The 22,198-nt window shown below is 39.2% G+C and overlaps 1 protein-coding gene across 4 annotated transcripts in view; it reads left to right on the top strand.

Annotated features, from left to right (window-relative positions):
* The first annotated feature begins 2,281 nt into the window (after positions 1 to 2,281).
* Positions 2,282 to 22,198, top strand: part of MTF2 (metal response element binding transcription factor 2) — a 32,400-nt gene continuing 12,483 nt past the window's right edge. For 2 of the 4 annotated variants that reach the window (XR_008578180.1, XM_054834591.1), the window contains exons 1-9: positions 2,282 to 2,511; positions 14,090 to 14,288; positions 14,425 to 14,506; positions 16,013 to 16,108; positions 16,486 to 16,586; positions 16,927 to 17,075; positions 18,315 to 18,410; positions 19,474 to 19,542; positions 20,376 to 20,499. Coding sequence is in view for 3 of the 4 variants with exons in the window: in XM_054834591.1 (XP_054690566.1) it covers positions 2,507 to 2,511; positions 14,090 to 14,288; positions 14,425 to 14,506; positions 16,013 to 16,108; positions 16,486 to 16,586; positions 16,927 to 17,075; positions 18,315 to 18,410; positions 19,474 to 19,542; positions 20,376 to 20,499 (921 nt within the window). In the remaining variant the exon portion in view is untranslated. Of the gene's footprint in view, positions 2,512 to 14,089; positions 14,289 to 14,424; positions 14,538 to 14,841; positions 14,889 to 16,012; positions 16,109 to 16,485; positions 16,587 to 16,926; positions 17,076 to 18,314; positions 18,411 to 19,473; positions 19,543 to 20,375; positions 20,500 to 22,198 lie in introns of those variants that run through there. The other 2 variants (XM_054834592.1, XM_054834593.1) reach the window with 2 other exon arrangements.

Genomic DNA, 22,198 nt, shown 5'->3' with positions numbered 1-22,198 from the left:
GCAAGGCAAGATACAATTTTAAAAAGCTAAGACTTTGCATGTCTTTATGGCAAGAACTTGCCTAACTGTGTGGAAACAGAGGTAAAGATGGTGCCAGGTCATTATTCTTTAGCTCCTTTCTGAAACACAGCTTTTTATGGGATGACATAGAATAAAACTGAACATATCTATTATTAAGCAGAATCTGATAGATAAACTTCTACAGAAGAAAGCCCTTACCGAGATTGGAGGGAAAGTAATTTAATTTGGCTTTGGTCACTCTGTGCCTCAAAATACCTACATAATATATCTGGAATTGAAAACACAACAGGCAAGATCGCATAAACTGTGTTCAAATACTTTTGAGGTATTAAGGGAAGACACAAAAGAAAGTAAGGCAGGAAAGTTTATTGTAAAGTCATGACGTACAGTCTTGCCATATGTTAACAGAAGAAATAATTGGTTGTTTTACTACTAGCACTGAATAGAAAGCAAAGATTCTAGTCTACCTTGCTCCAAATCAGAGTAATTATAGATGGGGCCAGCTCTGCAACTCTGCCTGTGGGGTTATGCAACTGCTTTTGGGAGCAATATTCTAAGGACAAGGAGGGTAGAGCTAGCATGTGTCTTGCGGTCAGGAGCTTTTGTGTTGGGTTTGTGGGTTTGTTTTGGTGCTAGTGCTGGCAGTTAAACAATTTACATTATAGGGGAGTGATTCTACTTTGACAAGTTTTAAGTCATTTCAAAGATACAGCAGGACAAGGCTGGTAAGACCCCCCAAGTACAACACTAAAAAAGCTGTAAGGCAGCCAACTATTGATGTTTAATCATGTTTATTCTGTTGCTGACTAGAAAGCTTGCTTTCTAGTTTAGTGTAGCTAAATGCTGGTTCTTACACCACTGTTGCAATTAAAAACAAAAACTTGTATGCAGGTATCTCAGACTGAGTGCAACTTTTTTTTTTTCCTGTTGGTGAGCCCTTGCCTTTAGCACTGGTGAGCAGTACCTGACTGCTGTTGCAGTACATGAAAATCAGTGAAGAGCAGCCGGGGGCTTTGTGGTGTGCAAGTCTGGTTTTAGCAGTAGACCATCATGATTACTGAACAGTGTCTAGTTAGCACATCCAGGGGAGAACTATCCCCTAAAATTTGTATTTAAAACAACTGTGAACAAGAGATTTTGATCATAAATACTGCTTTATTCTGATGTAACTAGGAGTTGGTCAGACTAAGCCATAGTCCAGTGTTCTGCCCGGGCTTCCCTCCCTGTGCCCCTTCCTGGAATGGCAAACTGATCCAGTGTCTTGTTTTCAGTGGCTTATACTGGGAGGGAAGGCGGCTTTGAGAACTCGGGCAGCACACACAAGACAGAGCTGGGAATTGGAAGTCGACCCTCCAGTCCACAAAATTCAGCCATTCCCCCAGTGTCTCGTTACACCAGTTCGTGAGATCTGATCCAGTAAATATTTGCATTTCAGTATTGCACAGAGGCCTGAGCAGCGCTGAGTAACTGCCGGTACGGGGTTAAAGCAAACTATAACGTATGTCACCGCTGTATTGGGCAATTCCTGCGTTTAATCGTGGGGACTACAGAGACTAGTCCAATAAGCTATTCACAAAACCAAGCTGTTCTTGATGACAGAAAGTGAAAAGCCTGCTTTGCTTAGCTAACACAGCTACCACTAGAAACAGAAACTGAGGTTTAGCTTGTCTCCTAAAATGGCAGTATCCCCATGACGGTCACTGCAGAGGAGCATTCTGTTCAGCCTGCTGCCCCGTGCCCCTGGTACCAACTAAGCGGCAGCAGCAACCTCCGGTACCTGAGCCGAGCGTAGGCCAGGCCTCGCCTTGCCGGCCACGAAGCCGGGCTCCCCTCCTGCCCTCCCTGGGGGATCATTCTAGATGCCAGAGCCGACTCCCACCGATGCGGGGAGCTGCGCCGCAGCCCCGAGCCTGGGCGGGGTACCCCCAGGGCCGCAGGGCGGTGGGTACAGCGGGGCGGGCGGCGCTGGCGGGGCCGCCCCCCCGCAGGTGCAGCGGGGAACAATAGGCTGCTGCTGGCGGGGCAGCGCGCACCCCTCCACACTGCCGCAACGAGTCCCGGGCGGCGGGCAGGGATATCTCCTTCAGCAAGCATGCCTAAAGTAGTCCCTCTTTGTTCACCAGCGGCAAAGGTTCGGCTTCACCTGTGTCCTTCCGCCGCGGCGCTCTTCCTCCCTGGCCCAGGAGCTGCCTGTCGGCGCAGGCGGGGCCCGCCGGGGCGGGGCCGAGGCCCTTTGTGCTCCCAGAATGCATCAGCTTCTCCTCCGCGGGAAACAAAAATGGCGAGGGGCTACGGTGGAGCCGGGCTGTCTGTGAAGCGGGTCTGACCCCTCCCCCGTCGCCTTTCCTCCGCTGCGCCGCGGGGTCCGTGCTCTGGGGGATCCCGCTGCGCACCGAGGGCCCGGCCGCACCGGGGCGCCGGGGGGGAGGCTCCTGAGCTCGCTGATTTCCCTGTATGAGGCGGTTGGCACCACTGGAGAGACCGAATGAGGTGAGGGGGGGGGGCGGGCCGCGCCGCTGCGGGGGGGTGGAGGGAGGGGCGGCCGGGCCCCGCGCGGGGGGCGGGGGGGCGCGTATCGCGAGGAGGGGGGTGGCCAGGCGCACCCCGCAGCTTGGGCTGTCGGTGCCGCATCCCACCCCCCCAACCCCCCCGCGGCGGCCGCGCCACCCGTCGGGGAGGGGGTGCGAGAGGCCCCGCTCCGGCGCGGGGGCCCTGCAGGCCTTTGGGGGAGGGGGAGGAAGCTCCCTCCGAGGCGGACGCTGGCAAGCAAGTAAGGGGTCAGTGGTGCTCTTCAGTGACCAAAACAAAGGGAACGGAGGCAGACCATCCAACGGGGTCCGGAGGTGCTGCAGCGGTGAGGTTGCGATTAGGCTTGCGCCAGCTGTATTTTTATTTTCTCGCTTACGGATATTGTCCGAGTAGGCTGCATTCGCTCGAGTGCGAAGAGGGCAGCACAAAAGAGGTGGTGGTGTTCGCTGGTAACTTTGTGTTTGGTTTCTTTTTTTTGTTTGCAATGCCTCACCTCTTAGTCTCTGTCAAGCTAGGCAATTTGAATGTGCTTAGAAGCTTAAATTTTTAGTCCACTAGAATATGGTAACTGTTGCTGACTGAAAGGATGTGCAGTAATGCATTTTCTTTGGTATTTGAATTGTGTAGGAAGAATGGGTTGATACTTCTGTTAAAGAGAACAATATGGTACTGTGTTGGATGCTCTGGACGCCAATATTAGTGTTGAAATACTGGGGGTTATCATCCACCCGTGAAGTATCTAGGTGCTATTTAAAGGAGAGGGCCTGCATAATTAAATGAAAGGGCCTGCCAGGAAAGCAGTGTAGTAGTATGCTTGTTTCTTGAATTTCTGATAGGCCCTACTCATTACTTTAGAAGGCCAAATGTTGCAATGGATAATAGCATGATTTTCTCCTGACTTAGTGTAAGGGAAAGTGATTGATACTTTATACCTAAACTGTCAAAAGCATGGTATAATAAGAAAACAGTTTCCCTGATTTTTGTTGGTTTTGGTCTGTAATCAGGTTGGCAAAAGTTAACAAGCTAATGTTTGTCCCTTTTTTTGAGAGCTCACATTACAATTAATTTGAAAGCATTTGAGGTTAAAAGAAGGAAAAAAGCTTACTTCCTATAGTGTTAGAATACAGATTAATAGCTTTTTAGTAGAAGGACACTAAGGGAAAATAAAGATTGAAGATATAAAAAAAGTGCGTAATAAAGTAGTGAAAGTGAAAAAGATCTTTGCAAGGAGCTACAAGGTGATGAAATGTGAATCTGTGCTGAGAGTATAATGTAATAATGTTTTCCACAGTTAACTCTTATTTTGTCAAATATAGATGTGGGGCTTCTTGGCTTTTCTATTCTGGGAGGACTCTTAAATCAGATGTAGGTTGCTTCTCAAAAGTAGGTTTAATATGACTAGTTACCTGTTGTTGAGGTGTATATATTTTTTTAAATAGGTGAAAGACATATGCACTGGTAGGTAGTATCAAGGCTGGCCTTGGAACATTTGTCCTTCCCTGCATTAGGAGATCAGGTGAAGTGTATGAGAAGAGCAGTTCTAACAAATAAGTTGCAGTTCATTACCTAGTAGAGAGTGGACTTCTGTATTCCCTGGAGATAGATGTGAATGGATATAGTACTAGAGGCACCTAAAATTGCTTTAGAGCATATTTTCTGCTCCTCATGCTAGTTGTGGAGGAGAAAGCTTGTGGAGAGAAGAAACACATGTGACTAGAAGCCAATACGAATCTTCTCTTAGTTTGTGAATTGACAGTACTTTTTAGTGTGACTGACATCTGAGCTTGCTGCAGTTGATTTCACCACCTTTACAGGCCTTCCTTGCAGGAAATGGAAGGGAAGTGTGTCTTTGAGTAAAACACACCGAGAGAAGAATTATAAAACCACAGGTTTTGCTGGAGGGTCCTTGGGCATGGTGATACCTGTTACTGAAAGCACTGAAACTAGTTGAATTTATACTTTGAAAAATCTAAACTTCAAGCTGATGGTCTCTTCATAGAAGATAGAATCTCTATGGAGGAGTGAAATCAAGATGCTTAATTCTCTTTGAGAGGAAGAGAGCTAATAATGAGAGCATTCCTGATGAGTCTGGACACAATTCACTAAATGTCTTGGAGGATAATAATACTTTATTTATGATTGTTTTATTTCTCTTTCTCTAGAATGCTTATTTGCTATTGTTGTAGACTAGCCTTAAAGAAGAAAACTTATTTTCATGGGGTTTTGATCACCTCTGAAATCCTTTTTCTCCCCCCTTCTTGTCCACTCCAGTGCAGGTCAGAAGTTGTCTGTTATCTCTCGCTGCTTGACTGCATGCTCGTACCCTTAGGTATGTCGGTGGGCATCCTGTATTTGGATACTGTAGAAACCCAAAAAGCAGTTTCTGTGTTCAAGAGGATGCTAAGTATGCAATTAAGGGAGGGAAGATCTGGTCTGAAAAGGTTTGTTGTGACCTGATGCCATTGTTCTCTCCCTGATACTACCTTCTGCCTCTTCTCTTTGTGTACAGATGATCAATCCTGTACAAAAGGTTCTTACAGTACAGGACTGCTCTACACTATTTCCCTACATACTAAATATGTAGAGAAATACGTTATTTTGTAATGATCTTTTAAAGACTAACACTTTTACTTTGTATATCAAATAGAATTTAAACACTTGTAGTTACTTATTTCCTGAGGGAGAATGTGAGCAAGTAAAACCAAAATCACAAATGATTGTAGTATTATGGACATGAGAATATACTTATCCTGGTGGCTACCTCTTTTTAATAGTATGAATCAATCTTATTAAGGACAGGCTTCACAGGATGGAACGATGACTCTGGTTAGAAGGTATCTCAGAAGTTCTCTAGCCCTGCTCAGTGTAGCATCAGCCATGAAGGCAGACCAGGTGGCTATATCCAGTCAGCATTTGAAAGTCTCCAGTGATGGAGGCCACACAGCCACCCTGGGGCCCTGTTCCACTGCTGAACTGTCCTCATGGGTGGAGGAGGGGAACAACATTCCCCCCCCCCCATACCCATCAGAATCTCTCTTATTTCAAGATGTGTGTTACCTCTTGTCCTCCTGCCATGCACTACTGTGAAGAGACTAATTCCATCTCATTCATCTTCTCACAGGAGCCGGAAGGCTGCTGTTAGGCCTCCCTGAAGCCTTTTATTCTCCAGGCTGAGTGAGCCTGGTTCCCTCAGCCTCCTCTCACAGGAGAAGTGCCCCAATCCTAAACTGTCTTGGTGGCTGTAGTTTGAGGTCTTTCTTGCACTGGGAGAACCAAAATACAGGTTAGACAGGTGCTGTCTAACGAGTTCTGTGTAGAAGGAAATAATGGCTTCCCTTCAATCCTCTGGCTAAACTTCTTTCTAATGTGCAACAGATTTATAGACCTAACTGCTAATCAGCTGAATGGGTTCCAGGGACTGACTCAGTTTTTATTACTACTTTTTTTTAAGAAGCCAAACTTACTATTTTTGTCAGGTAATATGATGGATATACTTTTGAAAGCATGGAGGTACTTAAAAACCAAGCCACCCCACACTAATAAAAAAGATATTCTGTTATTACTAGAGATTTCTTTAAACTGTCTAACCAGACAGAAGAATTCAGAGCAAAAATCATAGCCAAAATGTAAGGCTCTTTCAAAGGATTAAAAAAAACCCCAAACAACAAAAAAACCCCAACTACCAACAACCCTATTGGGGTAGTAATGTATTATATGAAAATCACATATGATCATGATGGGTAGTATTATGGTTGACTGGGTAGAATTAAGAAGTAAACAAGTTAGGATTTCTCTAGCAGCAGCTTATATAGAGTAGTTGCCCTGAAATCATTGATAGGATAAAGTTTTTCTGCCTTCAGTGATACTTTAACCTCTCTCCACGATGGATTAGTTAAGCATTGCTTGCTTGAGTAGCCTGTGAATTGGCTTGCTGCACACGTTTAAACAAATGTGAACTTGACTCATGCAGGCCCATGGGACAAGACAGACTGCTTTGAAGAGCACCAAGATAACTGATGTTCTCAAAGGGCTGTTCTTTACTACCGTAGGTAGTAGAGAACAGGGGTAAGCAGTAATGATTAGAGAATGGTGAATGTTACACCTATCTTCAGAACAGGCCAAAAGTTCAACCCAGGGAACCACAGGCTGGTTAGCCTCCCTTTGGTCTCTGGGAAGGTCATGGAAGACATTCTGGACATATGGAAAGGTGGTGACTGAGAACAGTCAGCAAGTATTTACCAAGGATAAATCATGGCCTGACCAACCTGACCACCTTCTGTGTTAAAAATGGCAGGATTTGTGAATAAGAGGAGTGGCTATTACCTCAACTTCAGGAAGGCTGAAGGGAGTGATTGACAGGAACCTCTTGAAATTCAACAGAGACAAAAGCAAAGTCCTGTATCTGAAGGAAGAGCCCCAGGCTAAGATTGGCTGGGGGGGTCAGCTTTGCAAGATTGGCTGGGGGTCTGACAGACAGAAAGCAGAACGCAAGCCAGCAGTGTATCCTGTGAGCAAAGGCAAATGGTGTCCTGGGCTGTATTAACAGGAACAGAAACAGAAGATTGAGGGGAAGTGATTACTTCCTTCTATGCAGAGCTCGTTAGATATTCTGTGAAAGACGTCAAACTAGATGAGTTTGGTGGAGTACCACCAAGACAGTTTAGGATTGGGGCACTTCTCCTGTGAGAGGAGGCTGAGGGAACCAGGCTCACTCAGCCTGGAGAATAAAAGGCTTCAGGGAGGCCTAACAGCAGCCTTCCGGCTCCTGTGAGAAGATGAATGAGATGGAATTAGTCTCTTCACAGTAGTGCATGGCAGGAGGACAAGAGGTAACACACATCTTGAAATAAGAGAGATTCTGATGGGTATGGGGGGGGGGGAATGTTGTTCCCCTCCTCCACCCATGAGGACAGTTCAGCAGTGGAACAGGGCCCCAGGGTGGCTGTGTGGCCTCCATCACTGGAGACTTTCAAATGCTGACTGGATATAGCCACCTGGTCTGCCTTCATGGCTGATGCTACACTGAGCAGGGCTAGAGAACTTCTGAGATACCTTCTAACCTGAATTATACTATTATCCTAAACAACTGTAAAAATTGAAAATAATTTTGAGAACGTGTTTCTTATGCCCCAACCATTACGCTTTGCTTTTTTTAGGCTGAGAGATGCCTAGGTTAGAGTCCCTTTATCTTTCTTCTGTATAGTTGGTGATGTGGCTTAGGCTTTTGATTGTACTAGAATACAAAAATAATGTAAGTATAAGGAGCTTAAAGTATATCTTGTAGATGGTCTATGACATGACACATTGGAAGCTCAATATCTGTTTGGTTACGTGAAGTACCATAAAATGATAGACTATAACCTAGATTTGTACTGGATCCTCTGCTTGAAAAAATCATGGCAATTTACTAATATAATAGCCTGTTCATGTATAATTGGAACAGTGACTGTTGCTACAAAGTTGGCATTATGAAAAGCCACTTTTTGTGCTTTGAATCAGACTGATCCTACGTTTGGGTCAGGGTTTGGGCAGAGGAAGTATCCTGTGAAGTCTGGCTGTCTCCTTGGCCCAGCAGAATCTTTTTATTTGGGGGAGGTATGGTTGACACAGTGACTAAATAATATTTGGAATGACAGCTCAAACAGCAGAGAAGATGCAAGTAAGATGGGAAGAAACATATGGATGGGATCCAGCATCTCTCCAGCTAACAGAGGTACTGGATCCCAGTCACAGGTTAGCAGCTATGTTGGAAGCGTGGCTTGGGCTTGATTATGCAGTGCTGGGTAAACCAGCTAAGATTGTGGCTCTTGGAAAAGATTAATTTCCCTTTTCTGCTGCCTTCTGCCTATGGGCACTTAGTGCTTACCTGCCTTGTCTAGTCACCAGACCCTTCTGTGAGGTGCTTTAATTTGTTTAAACTATCAGAAAACTAATCCATATTATGGGAAAGAAAACTGAATAGAAAGCTTATGGAGAAGTCAGCTTGTCATTCCAGAGCTGGTGGGAGGGGAGCAAGTTGCTGTATTGGATAAGCCTTGTGTGAAACTGCCCTCAGTTTTGTGTGTTCTGAGTGCCGTCTGCCCCCCCTCTTCCCTGTGAGATGTTAACTGTCCTAAGAAGAGCAGAACAGACTGCTTGTATTTCACTGCTTGTATTTCACAACCCTTCTTCATAGTTTTTCTTTAAAGCTTAAAAGTGTAGTTTGCCTGTAACTTCAGACACAACAATTCTGATTAATCAGCAGTAAGGTCACACTTTCAGAACTTAAACTGATTAATCTGTAGTTATTATAAGTTCTCTCACTAGATCTTCCTCCCCTATGTGATACCATATTTTCCAGTTTTGAGATTAGTTTTAGGATCTATGTGAGTTGTCTCAGTAGAATGCTCTGTGTGTGTGATTTCTAGTCTGAATTCCCTTCTGCTAAATCTCCTGGGCTCTCTAAACTCATGTTTGCTTCAGCGTGATTTGTGTTTACTGAGAATAAATGGATTATCTGTAGGTCCTACTTTTGAGTTGTCTCAGTGGATTAGAGTTTTTAATATGCTTTGAAGATTTAGTTGTTAAATTTAGTATCTTTAACTTGACTTCCAAAACCTATTTGTACTCATAGGGTAGCTATCATCTGCTACTGTTGCAGTATTTGTGAATCAGGCAGCCATTCAGGAAGAAATTTCCTGAAATTGCATGGATTGTCAATGAAACTGTCTGTAGTTCAGTCATGCGGTCTGGCAGTGCCAGTTGAGGGAGTTTGTGTCCCAAGTTGATTGTTTGCATTTATTCTGTTGTGCTGACAAACCATTCTGAAACAAATCAGTGAAGTGAGATGGCTGAAAAAATAACTCTGCCAAGGGAGCTTTTCTCAACAGTTGTTGTTTCACAGCATTTGTTACAACTGGAGGAGTACAAGAGTGTGAATGACCTTAACCTGGCAGTGCTGCTGAGGAAAAAGAGACTTGGAAACAAGAGGGAGAGTGCTCAGTCTTTTTATACCTCCAGCCTCTTTGTTTCTTTTTCCCTAACTTTTCCAGTTCTTCCTTCTGTAAGATTGCTGTGGAGATACAGGAGTCAGAGGCACCAAATGAACACTGAAATTTTCTAACCCCTAATGAAGAGGTTAGAAAGCTAAACTAAGTCAAAACTAACAGAAATCTGATTTTGATAAATACAATGCTATGCATAGTAAGTTGTCATGGTTCACAAGTCAGACTGATTTAGGTAGCTTACCTTTAGAGGGAGTTTGCCATTCCTGTTGATGAAGAACGACAGCTATCTGCTGCTGCTGCAGCATATTATAAACTAATTCATTAAGTAGATGAATAGAAGGTCTTCTGCCTATTTTGCTTGAGAATATCTATGATTATGATCCAGACCCCCAGGTGAAAAGTCAATGAGCATTTTCAGTACTTCATAAGATCAGCTTCTCAAGAAATGGTGAAAGTGCACTTCTATTTTGAACTGTATTTCAATATGTAGGCACATTTTAGTGACTCTCCCCATGAACTTCTGAAAGATTGTATTGGCATGTAAGTACTTACTTTGCATTTTAAGTACTTGAATAAGAATACAGCCACAACAGGTTCAGTATTGAGTAAAGGATATAAAGCTGAGGTAGCTTGGACATGCTGTATGACATGCAGTGTAGCTTAGTTGTGCAAATTAAATGAGAAGTTTTTTCTGAAAAACAAGGCGCCTGTTGGATATTTTGCAATGAGAATTTCTTGGAGAGAAGTTTTTGAGATGATGTGGAAATGTTACTTAAAGGTTACTAATTTTGTTGGTAACTATAAATGGTAGGGTAGGAAGGTGCTATGGAGCTAACTTTAGGGAAGACTTGAAAGCAAGCTCTGGAAAATGTGGAACCTCTAATTTCAAAATTGGCAAGCAAGAAGTTAACCTCAGTTTGCATTTTCACTTACAACAGAAATTTTATTTTAATGGTTGGTGTGACTTTTTGGTACTCCACTACAGCGGAGTGGAGCAGCAATATAGACAAGAAAGTTATTAACATTTTAGGCATGTAGTTTTTACACTGGTCTGCACAGGATTTCTTGTGCAGCATTTCCAGAAGGCACATCAGACACCTACTTTAGGTAACTAATGGCTTGCTAATTCAAGTCAACTTGTTAAAACAGTAGCTCTTCCCACTTAATCTCCATCAAAACTGTTGGGGTAATGTTTCCCTGAAGAGGAACTTGTGATCCATGTGGAAAGCAACTGTTAAGCTAGCTCCAAGTGTCAGCCACTGTGATAACTAACCCTATTTTCAGTCTGTGTTAGATAAACCATAAACTGCCACAGCAGGAGCTACTTCATGAGCTGTTTAGTCATCACTTCAGCAGTGCTATCTCCCACAAAGAGGGCAATGTGGACAATGGAGAACTGTCTGCTTTATTGGCTCAGACACTGTGTGTCAAGATCCTTCAGTGTCTGAAGTAGCTATTGTGAATTTAGGCTGTTGTATAAGTCAATGTATAGACTCATTTAAGTGCTTTGTGCCAGAAAATGATGCACAACACATTTTTGTTATAATTTGAATGGAGTTATGGGACAAACTTCTGTATTTAAAAGAACGTCATGCTTTTGAAGACTTTTTAATATAAAACTCAAATAATTGTTGATTTTTTTAAAAGGAAATCTGTAGTAGATTATGTATAATAAATGAATTGATTGTGTCTTTTTGCTTATTCTGTACAAGAACTTTCATACCTTTTTTCAAGTACTGGAGAAGAAGAGCCAACATTCCTGCCTTGTAACTGCTTTCTATAGTCTCAAATCGGATAAAAAGCTGGAAAGAAAATCTTTGAACTTCTAGAATAGTCCTGTTAAAACACTTGTTAAACTGTTTCAAGGTGCACTAGTAAATTTTCTTTAGATGTTGGCAACTTATTGACCAGTTTAATATGCTAAATCAAGTTCATGTATTTAGATACTTCAAATTACATCTGTTTTGTAATGATGAATCCTTTCCAAGAAAAGCATTATTGACTGAGACCAGGTTATAGTTTCACAATTATTTCTAGGCTGTTCTGATCAAGCCTTGTCTAGCCTTTGAACATTGCTTGCTTTGTGCTAAGTTGGATGTCTCTGTAGTCAGAAAGGTTTGGGGAACTGATGAAGGTAAAACGTTTTTCCCTCTCTTGATTGGCTTACTTCAGACACATTTATTTCTGAGCCTGTCTGGTACTTGGGTGTATAAATGGTTGTACAGATACAAGGCAGAGAAGATAATGTGGTTGCAACAAATGTTAAGGGCTGGGGCCCTGCTTCAGAGGCCCTTGCAAAAAATTTAAGCTATTGTATAAGATAAGGGCCAAAATCTTGCAGTGATGTACAAAATATGGTAAGTTTAAATGATGAAATATTCCAATATAGAAAGTGTAGAAGGACTTCAAGCAACTGAGTGACTGGATAACAAAGTGGCAAATGAAATCTAGTGCAAACAGAAGCAGTACACAATGGAAGGGGAAACAATAGTCTGGGAGCAGTTAGAATGAGAACCTGCAGTTTCTAATAATTATTTCAGATTTTTAACTTAATGCCTGATTGCAGTGTGTGAAAAAGCTACAGTTGTTGGAAAGGAGCAAATAAAAAAAAAAAAAGGCCTGGGCTGCCATGCTATTACCTTGTTACTGTAAACTTATTTTGAATGCTGCATGTATCCCATTCCATGTATCAGAGATTAGAGTAGAACTGGGAAACAGCTTTCACATGAGAAGCAGCAGAATTGGGTAGGATTCCTTATCTGGGAAATATGACTGGGTAGGTCTAAATATCATTAGTGGGGCATGGAGGGAGAAGATGGAAAATGACATTTAGTTTTCTGATGCAATGATGAAGGGTGTCAAATGAAGTGACAAGGTGCTAGCTGTGAAACAAGCCAAAAGTGCTGCTTTACAGGTTCAACAAAACATGTAGGAAGACTTGCAGAAGAAAACTCCATTAATGACTAAAAAAAATAAAGACATTGCTGATTGAGATCTTTGGATCCACAGCCTGTAAGAGACATAGAGAATGTTTGGGAGAAGAGTGATGTTGTAAGTTTTATCTGTTCCGTTGGTCTTTCCCAGTCACCTGTCTGAATATTTTTGTATTTGGGATAAGACAAGACTTAAACTGGTGACCCAGTTGTACATGAAGATGCCAGAGTTACTGGGCTAGGTGGAACACTCATCTGGACCATTATGGCTGCTCTTACTGTCATGTCATTGTTTAGACTTACACTGATTAGAAATATGCTTAAAACAACTGTCTAATTTTCTTGTTGAACCTTCTTGGTTTGAACTGTTTAGTACAAAAAAAATCTGTTTGCTGTCTAGAATAACTTTTGCATTTATGCATATTTATGATGTTTTAAGCCATTGCAATTTGAGTTTTATTTTCATATTGAATGTAAATAGTAAACTTCTCAGGGAGAAGGGAGTCCTTTCTCTTTGAAACTTGAGTAACTTCTCTAACATGAATAGTAATTCTCATCAAACTATATAGGACACTGATTCATTTACTGGTTTTGTTGGTGCCTTGTAATTCAATTGTTTCTGGTGCTGATAATGTACCTAAGCTATCTTGAGTGAGGTGAAACTGCTCTTTCAATTGACTCTATATAATTCTTTGGTCTGTCCTTGTGTTTGCATTGTAGTTACGTGTACGTTTAGTAATACATTGGTAACTATAGTCTAAATTTCTACCTACTACTTACGAAGAATATTCCTTGTGCATTATCTGGACTTCTTTCTGTATTTTACTCCTTTACTTGGAGTGTAGTGTTTGATAGCTAGTCTGACAAAAGCACATTCACACTTATATAATTCCACAATATATAGCCTATACACGAAGAAAAAATTATTATTGATTTAAGTAACTTAGAATTCTGAGTTTTGTGTGTGAAAAAAGGTCGCGAGATCTCTTGGGTTTCCTTCCTTATTCTTTTTCTGTCTGATTCTAACAGAGAAGAAAACTTATTTTACATTAGAAATTTAACATGTAGAAATTCTTTGTGCTGGAAAACTCTACAGCTGTGCTTAGTGGCAAAGCATGATGCTGTGTTGGAGGTACCTGAGATAGCATAGGCCTTGAGTTAGCATAGTGTTCCACTTGATTTCTCTTTTCCCTGCCCTATGTTTTTGTTGTGTGAGATTGGTTGTGTTTTGGGGTTTTTACTTATTTATTCTAAGTGACTAACTGCTTACTAATGTGTTAATTGCCAACTACTACTCTCCCTACCAAGGTAATGTAGTTAGAAATGGCTTAGGACCTTGGAAAGTTTGTGTCTCGCTATCTGCACTTACATTAGTTGATTTCATAGAAAATTTTTCTTTGTATAAACTTGTTTCTTTCAAATTTTGTAGACTTCTAGAGTAGCAGAGGCACTGCTACTAAAGGTGTGTAAAGTCTGAAAACATGACCAGGTTTTAAGCTAACTCCAGAACTTCAGGTAACTAAAGTGAGTTCTAGCTGTGAATAATTAATATTAAAAGTAGATGGTTTCTTACTTAACCTAATTCTGCTTACCTTTTTTCTCTGTTTTCCCTTTCTTTAGAGACTCTACAGCGGTGGGTAATTCACTGGTCCATAAGCGGTCTCCTTTATGTCGAAGCCATAAGACCTCAGCATCTCTGACCAAGCTGTCGTTACGTGATGGACAGAAAGCTAAAAAGCCACTGTGTAAATTTGAAGAAGGTCAGGATGTCCTAGCTAGATGGTCAGATGGCTTGTTTTATCTTGGAACTATCAAAAAGGTAAACAATTTAACTTCACTGGAGTCTTACAGTATCATATGTTGGTTAAATATTACACTATTATTGTCTCAGTGTTACAAACACTCTTCTGTTTAGACCTTTTACTCATGGCTGCCACTGTATTTTTGTTTTTCAGATAAACAAACTGAAACAGAACTGCTTCATTATATTTGAAGACAGTTCCAAATCCTGGGTTCTCTGGAAGGACATACAAACAGGCAAGAACTTCAGTGTAGTCATCATTGTTTGGTATTTTACTTGTTTAGATTACTATATCTGTTAAAATAAATTATATTCTTGTATCCTAAAGAGCAATATAGTTTAATGTGACCCAGGATCATGAATTAGGCAAATTAGAAGAAAAAAATCTTTTCAAACAACTCTTCATCATTGCAGTTTTGTTTTCACATAACTATGTGCAGGGAGGGGAGAACACTTCTAAAAATAATCACATTTGAGTTTATTTGAATGGGAATAGAGTATAATACTCTGTCTTGACAGAAAACTCCAGGCCCTAATTTACACCGAGTTTGTGTCCTCCTATTGTTTTCAGTTGAAACAACATGACGTGGAAAGAAACCAAAGACTGCAAAATCCTAGGTTTGAATGGAGTTTTCACATTTAAAAGTAACACCATAACTGTTGTACATAAACCATTACAGATTTTGGAGTATTGATGTGATATAAAGAAATGTGCAGTTATCAAGTGAGACATCTATTGTATTTTAGCTTTGATTTTTTTTTTAATATTCCAGCCCCCCCCCCCCCCGATATTTGGAGAGTAGCTACTATTTTGATAATCTAAAGGTAATTGAGTGTGGATGACAATTTCAGTGACAATTTCTTCTGAAAATCAGTTACAAATTTTTCATATAAAGGCAATGGAAGTCTGGTCTGACTCTCACCTATTCTTGATGTTTAAACTAAACACTTTATCTGCTAATGGGAGAAGCTTTGTATTTATAATAGCAAAAAATCAACTGCTTTATTTCTGAGAAGCTTTTAAAAACCTGCTGTTCTGCTTCGGTATAGTACTAGTTTATGATCTTTTGATTCATTTATCGTAACTATCAGATTTTAGTGCGTGTGTGATAACATGTAGATTAAGTAATTTGTATTTTAATCCAGATTTTTACATTGATACGTTGTATAATTGGAGCAAGGTGTAGTCTTGTTTCCAGCTTGCAAGCTAACTTTTTTTTACCTCTACTGTTACTGTGTGCTTTTTGTATGCTTGCAGATATGTGTAAGTAGTAATAACATATTTCCTAAGAGTGTTGGAGTTTAATACTAAAGCACTTTGGGCAGATCTATCAAAGATACATACCAAATTGTGCATAAATTTACATGAAAAGAAACACAAAATACTGTAAATACAAAACATATCTATTAGTTGTCCAGATAAGATTTGTTTATACATTATTTTTTAGCCTGCATTTACATTCCTTATTCAGTTATTTAATTTTTCTTGTTGATACTAAGGAACCATGGACTGCATAGTAAATATGCAATATATAGCCTATGATTAGTGATATAAATATTTGTAACACATTACAGTCTGTACAAAATGTCTGAATTTATTTTGTTCAGAAGTTAGACTCTGTAACAACATGTTTTTACAGTGCATGGATTTGTAACTGAAATTATGAAAAAAGCCATATGTGTGGTAGCCATTCCAACTGCAGATGTAACCTGAAAAAAATCACACTTTCATCTTTGTCTAGGAGCCACTGAAAGTGGGGAAATGGTCTGTACAATATGTCAGGAAGAGTATTCAGAAGCACCGAATGAAATAGTTATATGTGATAAATGTGGGCAAGGTAACTAGATTTTTTTTTCTATTTACTGCATTTTAAAAGATGTTTTGATTTGTTTTATGAAGGAGGATATTTGCCTGGCTATGACTGACTGCTCAACTGATCTTAAATTTTACAGCCCTTAGTGGCTATTAACAGCTCAGTGAATAATGATAATCCATGTTTAAAGTGACTAACGCCTGTTGTGTAAGTAAAATTTATTTTTTCAACTAAGAAAATTTAAAAGACCATTCTGAATGTGTTTATCAATCTTTTTGATCAGATTTTTGGCACTTAATGATGGATAATGCCTTATAGTTGCATTAAAATGATATACAGTTAATTCTATGTAAGCTTCTTTTGCCACTTTAATAACACTTTGATAAATTTTTTTTATACAGGTTATCATCAGCTGTGTCACACACCAAATATTGATTCCAGCGTGATTGATTCAGATGATAAATGGCTCTGTCGACAGTGCGTTTTTGCAACAACAACAAAGGTGTGTTTCTAGAAAAACATTTCTTCATATATCCTATATTGCATGCATACTTTGTTTTTTGAAGCTGAAACAAAAAATAAAAATCATTTTTTTTAGTGGTTTCTTTTTTGTTAACTTTGATTTGAATGGAAGTTTTATATGTTGGGAGTTAACATTTATTTTTAGAAATAGATGGCGTTTGGCTTTCAATTTATTTTTAAACAAATATGCTAGTATTAAATACAAATGAAAGTATTCTACTTGATAATAGACAAACTTTTGTTGCTTTCAAATTAAAGTATTTGAAAGTTTCAGAAATATATTATTGTTTTAGTAAACTAATGTATTTGTTTTGGCTCAGAGGGGTGGTGCACTTAAGAAAGGACCAAATGCCAAAGCACTGCAAGTCATGAAACAAACATTACCATATAATGCAACAGACCTTGAATGGGATGCAGGTCATAAAACCAACGTCCAGCAGTGTTACTGCTATTGTGGAGGACCTGGAGAGTAAGTAAACAGATATGTAAGAACTCTTGTCCATAATGCTGCTGTGAATTTTGGCCCTGATCCTGTAGAATTTCACTTGTGAACTTGTTAGTTTCTTTTTCTATTGTGTCCAGCTATTAAACTTGATGCAAAGTGGAATTTTGAACTATATATGTTTTTTAAATGTCTCATAGGAAATAAGTTACTAATGGATTTCCTTCTCCCATCAGATCTTTTGGTTTGTCTTAATTTTGTCACGTGACCATCATATAACATCACAGTCCATTCTACAACAAGCAAGAATATATTTTTTGCATTGTTACTATTAATGTATTGAAATTGGAGTTGTTTGATCTTCTTGCAGTTCTAGGCAGTGTTTTACTGCTGTTAAATCAGTTCTGTCATTAGTCACAAATATAAATGTATCTAGAGATTAGTTTATTAAATTTCGTTGGAGTAGACAGCTGTCTGATTCCACCATGACATCATACCTTAGATTGTAATTATTGGTGGGGGAAAGACTTTTTTTTTTCCCCTCTTATGGTAGTACAGAGTCCTCTGGTTCTTTCTTACAAGAAAGGCAAGAAGAGGCCTTAAGCCGGTAGAGATAAATACCTGGATGTCTGCATGGATGAGTGAATGAATAAAATAACATTGAAGACTTGAAGGCAAGGCAAGTGTCCCACAAAGAAGCGAAGCTTTTGAGTTTATACTCACATGACAGACCTCTGGTTTGAGAATTTTGCAGACTTGGACAAATGTTGCCTTCAAGTTTGCATGGTTCCTTTTCTCAAGGGAGAATCTGAAAAAGGAAAAAAAAAGTGTAAACTATGAGGTTTGTTTTGGGGATTCAAGTAGTTGAATCCTCAGAGCAAATGTTTATGACTTACTATGGCTGTGCTGTGCTCTGGAAAATAATGAAGAAGCTAATCTGGTATGTGAGAAGGAGTTTATGTGGAATTACTGAATTCTTATTATCAAGAATTAGAAGGTGGTTATCAGAGGAAATCATATTTTTATTTTTTTCTTTTAATAACTTAATTCATCCTCTTACTAGACTACCTTTTATTAGTCACTCTTTTCTAGTAATGATTCATTATGGAACTTGATGTTACTGAAATATCCCTACAGATGACTGTTTTATAAACAGTGAAAATGTCTAGATCAGAAGATCCCTTGCTATTTAATTTAAATGCAACGAAGGACAATTTTCAGTAACTTTTTTAATACAAGATCTTGTTTTCCTTTCTGTTGGTGAAGCTGGTATCTAAAGATGTTGCAGTGCTGCAAATGTAAGCAGTGGTTTCATGAGGCTTGCGTGCAATGTCTCCAAAAGCCAATGCTTTTTGGTGACAGGTAAGGAACTTAAGTTTGTACTTTATGGTTGTCTTTATTTGAAATGTAGAGGGAATGTCACATATGAGCTTTTATTAAGGTATCTGTAATACAACAGTATTTTCCAAAAATGGGGTGACTTTTGTGTAGAAGATTACAGGAAATAAAGCATGTGTTCAGGTGCAGGAAAATGCAGTTCTCCATCTCAGTTTAATGAAGGAGGGTGAGAAGGTGGAGAGGTAACCAATGGATAGTTACATTCAAATTGATACTGACTCCACTTTGCGTGGAAGTCCATTATACTATAGGTGCTGGGAGACTGGAAACTTTAAAGCAGATGACTTTAGTGGGCCTATAAGTTAGATAAGGGCTTTCAAGTTCACATTGTGTAGGGTGACTAATCACTTGTATGCAGCAGGTATTCTTCAAGGTAGGCTGTCTGTGCGTGTACAGTTGTGCCTCCCTGTACTAACAGTATAGGGGATTGGAGAAAGCTGGAAGGATAGACTAAGGGGAGCTCTGTACATCCTGTGCTCATGTGTGATGAGTCAAGACAAAAGGAAATTGTAAAGAGCACTGGTCTGTGCTTTCATTTTAAGAGAAACTTGGAGCAGATGAGTGAAAACTGGAGAAGGGAATCAAGGAGTATCTTATCTATTACACTTTCTTTTAGTTGTTGATTGTGTTAGAATGTTTGTGTAAAGGAGCTGAGTTAGGACCCAGACATGCACGGGTCCTTTAAATGCATGCTTACACTGGTGCACAGGTTTCTGCATTTGAGAGAACGGAGTGGGGACATTACAGAGCATCTTCACTGATATAGTTGCAGGTCAGGGGACTTAAGGAGTATGAAACAGTGGTAGCAGGATAAAATTGTATCTGGCCTGGTAGTTACCAGTACAGATTGCAGAAGTTGTTAAAGGAAGGTGGAGGACAAAGGGGCTCTCAAATATTATGTGGATGGGTTTTAGCCTGCTTAACTTTCATTTTTTCATAAGTAGGATGTTAAAACATTAAGAGGGCGTGTGTGTAGAGACACCCACCACCCAGACACATGTACATATGTATATGTATGTATTTTTAGGTTTTATACGTTCATTTGCTCAGTTTGCAGTTCTGGACCAGAATACCTCAAACGTTTACCCTTGAGATGGTAAGTATGACTGGTTTTTAAAAAAAAAAAAAGTGAGTTGAATATATACTCTACTCTTGCTTTTCTTTTTAGTATTTTGAGTCTCCTTGTAAAAAAGGAAATCCACTTGCTATCTTGAGTTGTTTCCTGAGTCGTTCTTACTACTTTGTATGAACAGGGACAACTTTTGCCTCAAACTTTATCCTTAAACATAGAGATATATTGCAATTGTGTGCTCTTGGGATTTATTCCTGGGATTGTTCAGTAAAGTAGCAAGCAACTATTCAGTTGTATGTGTAAGGATTGAGATATCTGAACCAAGTCTTTTTTGCAGGTTTAGGACCCTGCCAATTAGATAGCCAAATATAGTGAGTACTAGAGTACACATCTTGACACATTTAATAATAGTTTCCTTGATGTGACTTAATAATTAGTCGTAGTTTGAGATCTCTGAACTAACCCGTATTAGAAATTATATCCAATTTAGTAGATGTATGTGTTAACAAATAAATAGTGGAAATTACCTTGTTAAATGTTAATTCACTGAATTACTTGCATGAATTCAGGACCTACTTAAATATCCCATGGTTTAGACCAGTCTTGGACTTTAAAAGAACATCATGACAATGAGATGAGGCAGAGATGAAAGTAAGATTCAAAGCAGAAGGAATCACTTGCGTAAGAGAAATGACAGGAGACTTTGCAATGTTCCCTGGATTGAGGGTTTTAAGTGGTGCTTTGTGTTTCTCTAACTATATTGTACTAATATCTCTTCTACTGAATTATTTCAAAGAAAAGTAATTGGAAGAAAAAGCCTTTTTCTCTGTTTTTATTAAAATATTTCTGAATTCTAGGGTAGATATAGCACATCTATGCCTTTACAACCTAAGTGTTATTCATAAGAAGAAATACTTTGATTCGGAGCTTGAACTCATGGCCTACATTAATGAAAACTGGGATAGGTTGCATCCTGGTGAGGTAAGTAATTGGAGTACTCTTTTTCTTGTTTTTCCTCACAGTGCATGCATATGTTCTGAAAGTTAGTGACCTGTGAACTGTTTTATTCTGGATGTTAAATCTTTATTACCTTAAAATCTGGTAATTCCAAATAATGAGGAGACCATCTTTAATTTCCTTGCAGAAATAGAATGCTTTTTAAGTGGCGTATGCTTTTCTGAGCTGTAAAATTTCTCAAGTGGTCTTTTTTCCAATATGATTCTGCTACTTGTCAAGGCATTTTGGTTTTAGTTTACTACTATACTAGTAATTTTTCCAGCTATTTGATTTACTGGGTAGTTAGCATTAAATGAAATCCATTTTCCCAAGCAGGCTGACCTCATATCTAAGAGGAGCAGCATAGATATTTGTTTCTGCATGTAAGGTTGGAAGCAAAATTATGCTTGAATTCAAATTGGCACACTGCTAGTAGAGCACATACTTTTTTTCATGCATGAAAATTGTTCAGGGTTTTGAAGTTTTTTAATATAGGTGGTGTATGACTGGTTTGACTTTTTTATCATGAGTACATCCTACTTTTATACTTTTTTTCGGTAAATTTATGCATTTGTAATCCACCTCTACTAGCAGACACAATTTGGGAATCAAATGTATATTCTTGGTTTAAATGAGTAACTACATTTCATAAATAGTGGAAAATAGTTTAAGATACATATGTTTAGACTATGAGTGTTAATAATTTGTTAGAAAGACAAGCAAGCACTCAAGCATTAAAAGAAAAAAGACAGTGTCATTATGAATAGACATCTAGTTTGCTTTGGGTTTTATGGTATCTCTTAGGTAAAAGTCATATCAAGTCAATAATTCTGTTATATTAAGTCCCAAGCTTTAATTAAGAAAAAATAAAAAGGCTGCACAAAACGTGGTAATTCTCACACCATTTTTTCAATAGAATGAAATGTTCTGGCTGTCTTATTGTGCAGTTTAACAAATACGTAAGCGGTGTTTAATTTTGACTTTTGTTTCTCTTAATATTAAGGGAATTGTGGAAGAAATTAATGATTATTTATTTCATATAATATATTCTTTGGATTTAATGTAATTTCATATCAGAATGTCTGGTCAGAGCAGCTGTGGTGTGGTTGAGGAGAGTGGAGATATCTAGCTGCCATTGACTTGGAGCACACGTGCCATTTAGAAGAAGTTGAAAGGCTACAGTCCTCACTGTGCTGCTTTTCCCCCTTTCCACTTTCAATCTATCCACACTCAATCTATGTGAAAACCACATAACTAAGGGGGAGAAAGAAGAGGGGAGATCTAAAATAAGGAAACTCACCTCTTTAAGTGGTACTTTCAATTCCTTAATCTTTCTACATCTTCAAGGAAACTACTACTTTTGAGTCTGAAGACTACATTTTTGAAGGGGTAGATTTTGAATAAATGCACAAAAGCTGAGTTAAGGAAATCATCAAGACTTTATTCTGAAAAGATCCTAAATGTCTCTCACTAAGTTGGGAAAAATTGTGTCCTCAAAAACTTGAGGCAAATGTATTTTACTACTTTAGTTAATCCAGTTTCTTTATTAAACAGAAATTAGTCACAGAAAGAATAACATCTACAGTATAATGGTTTTAGGGGTTTTGTAATATTCTTAGCTTGGCACTGTTAGAACTGACACTTTGGTTTCTTTCTCTAGCTGCTTATAACTGAATAAGAGGAA

The sequence above is a fragment of the Grus americana genome, chromosome 8 (genome assembly GCF_028858705.1).
Source record: "Grus americana isolate bGruAme1 chromosome 8, bGruAme1.mat, whole genome shotgun sequence".
Taxonomy (NCBI): domain Eukaryota; kingdom Metazoa; phylum Chordata; class Aves; order Gruiformes; family Gruidae; genus Grus; species Grus americana.
This window is presented reverse-complemented; position numbering and strand designations above follow the sequence as displayed.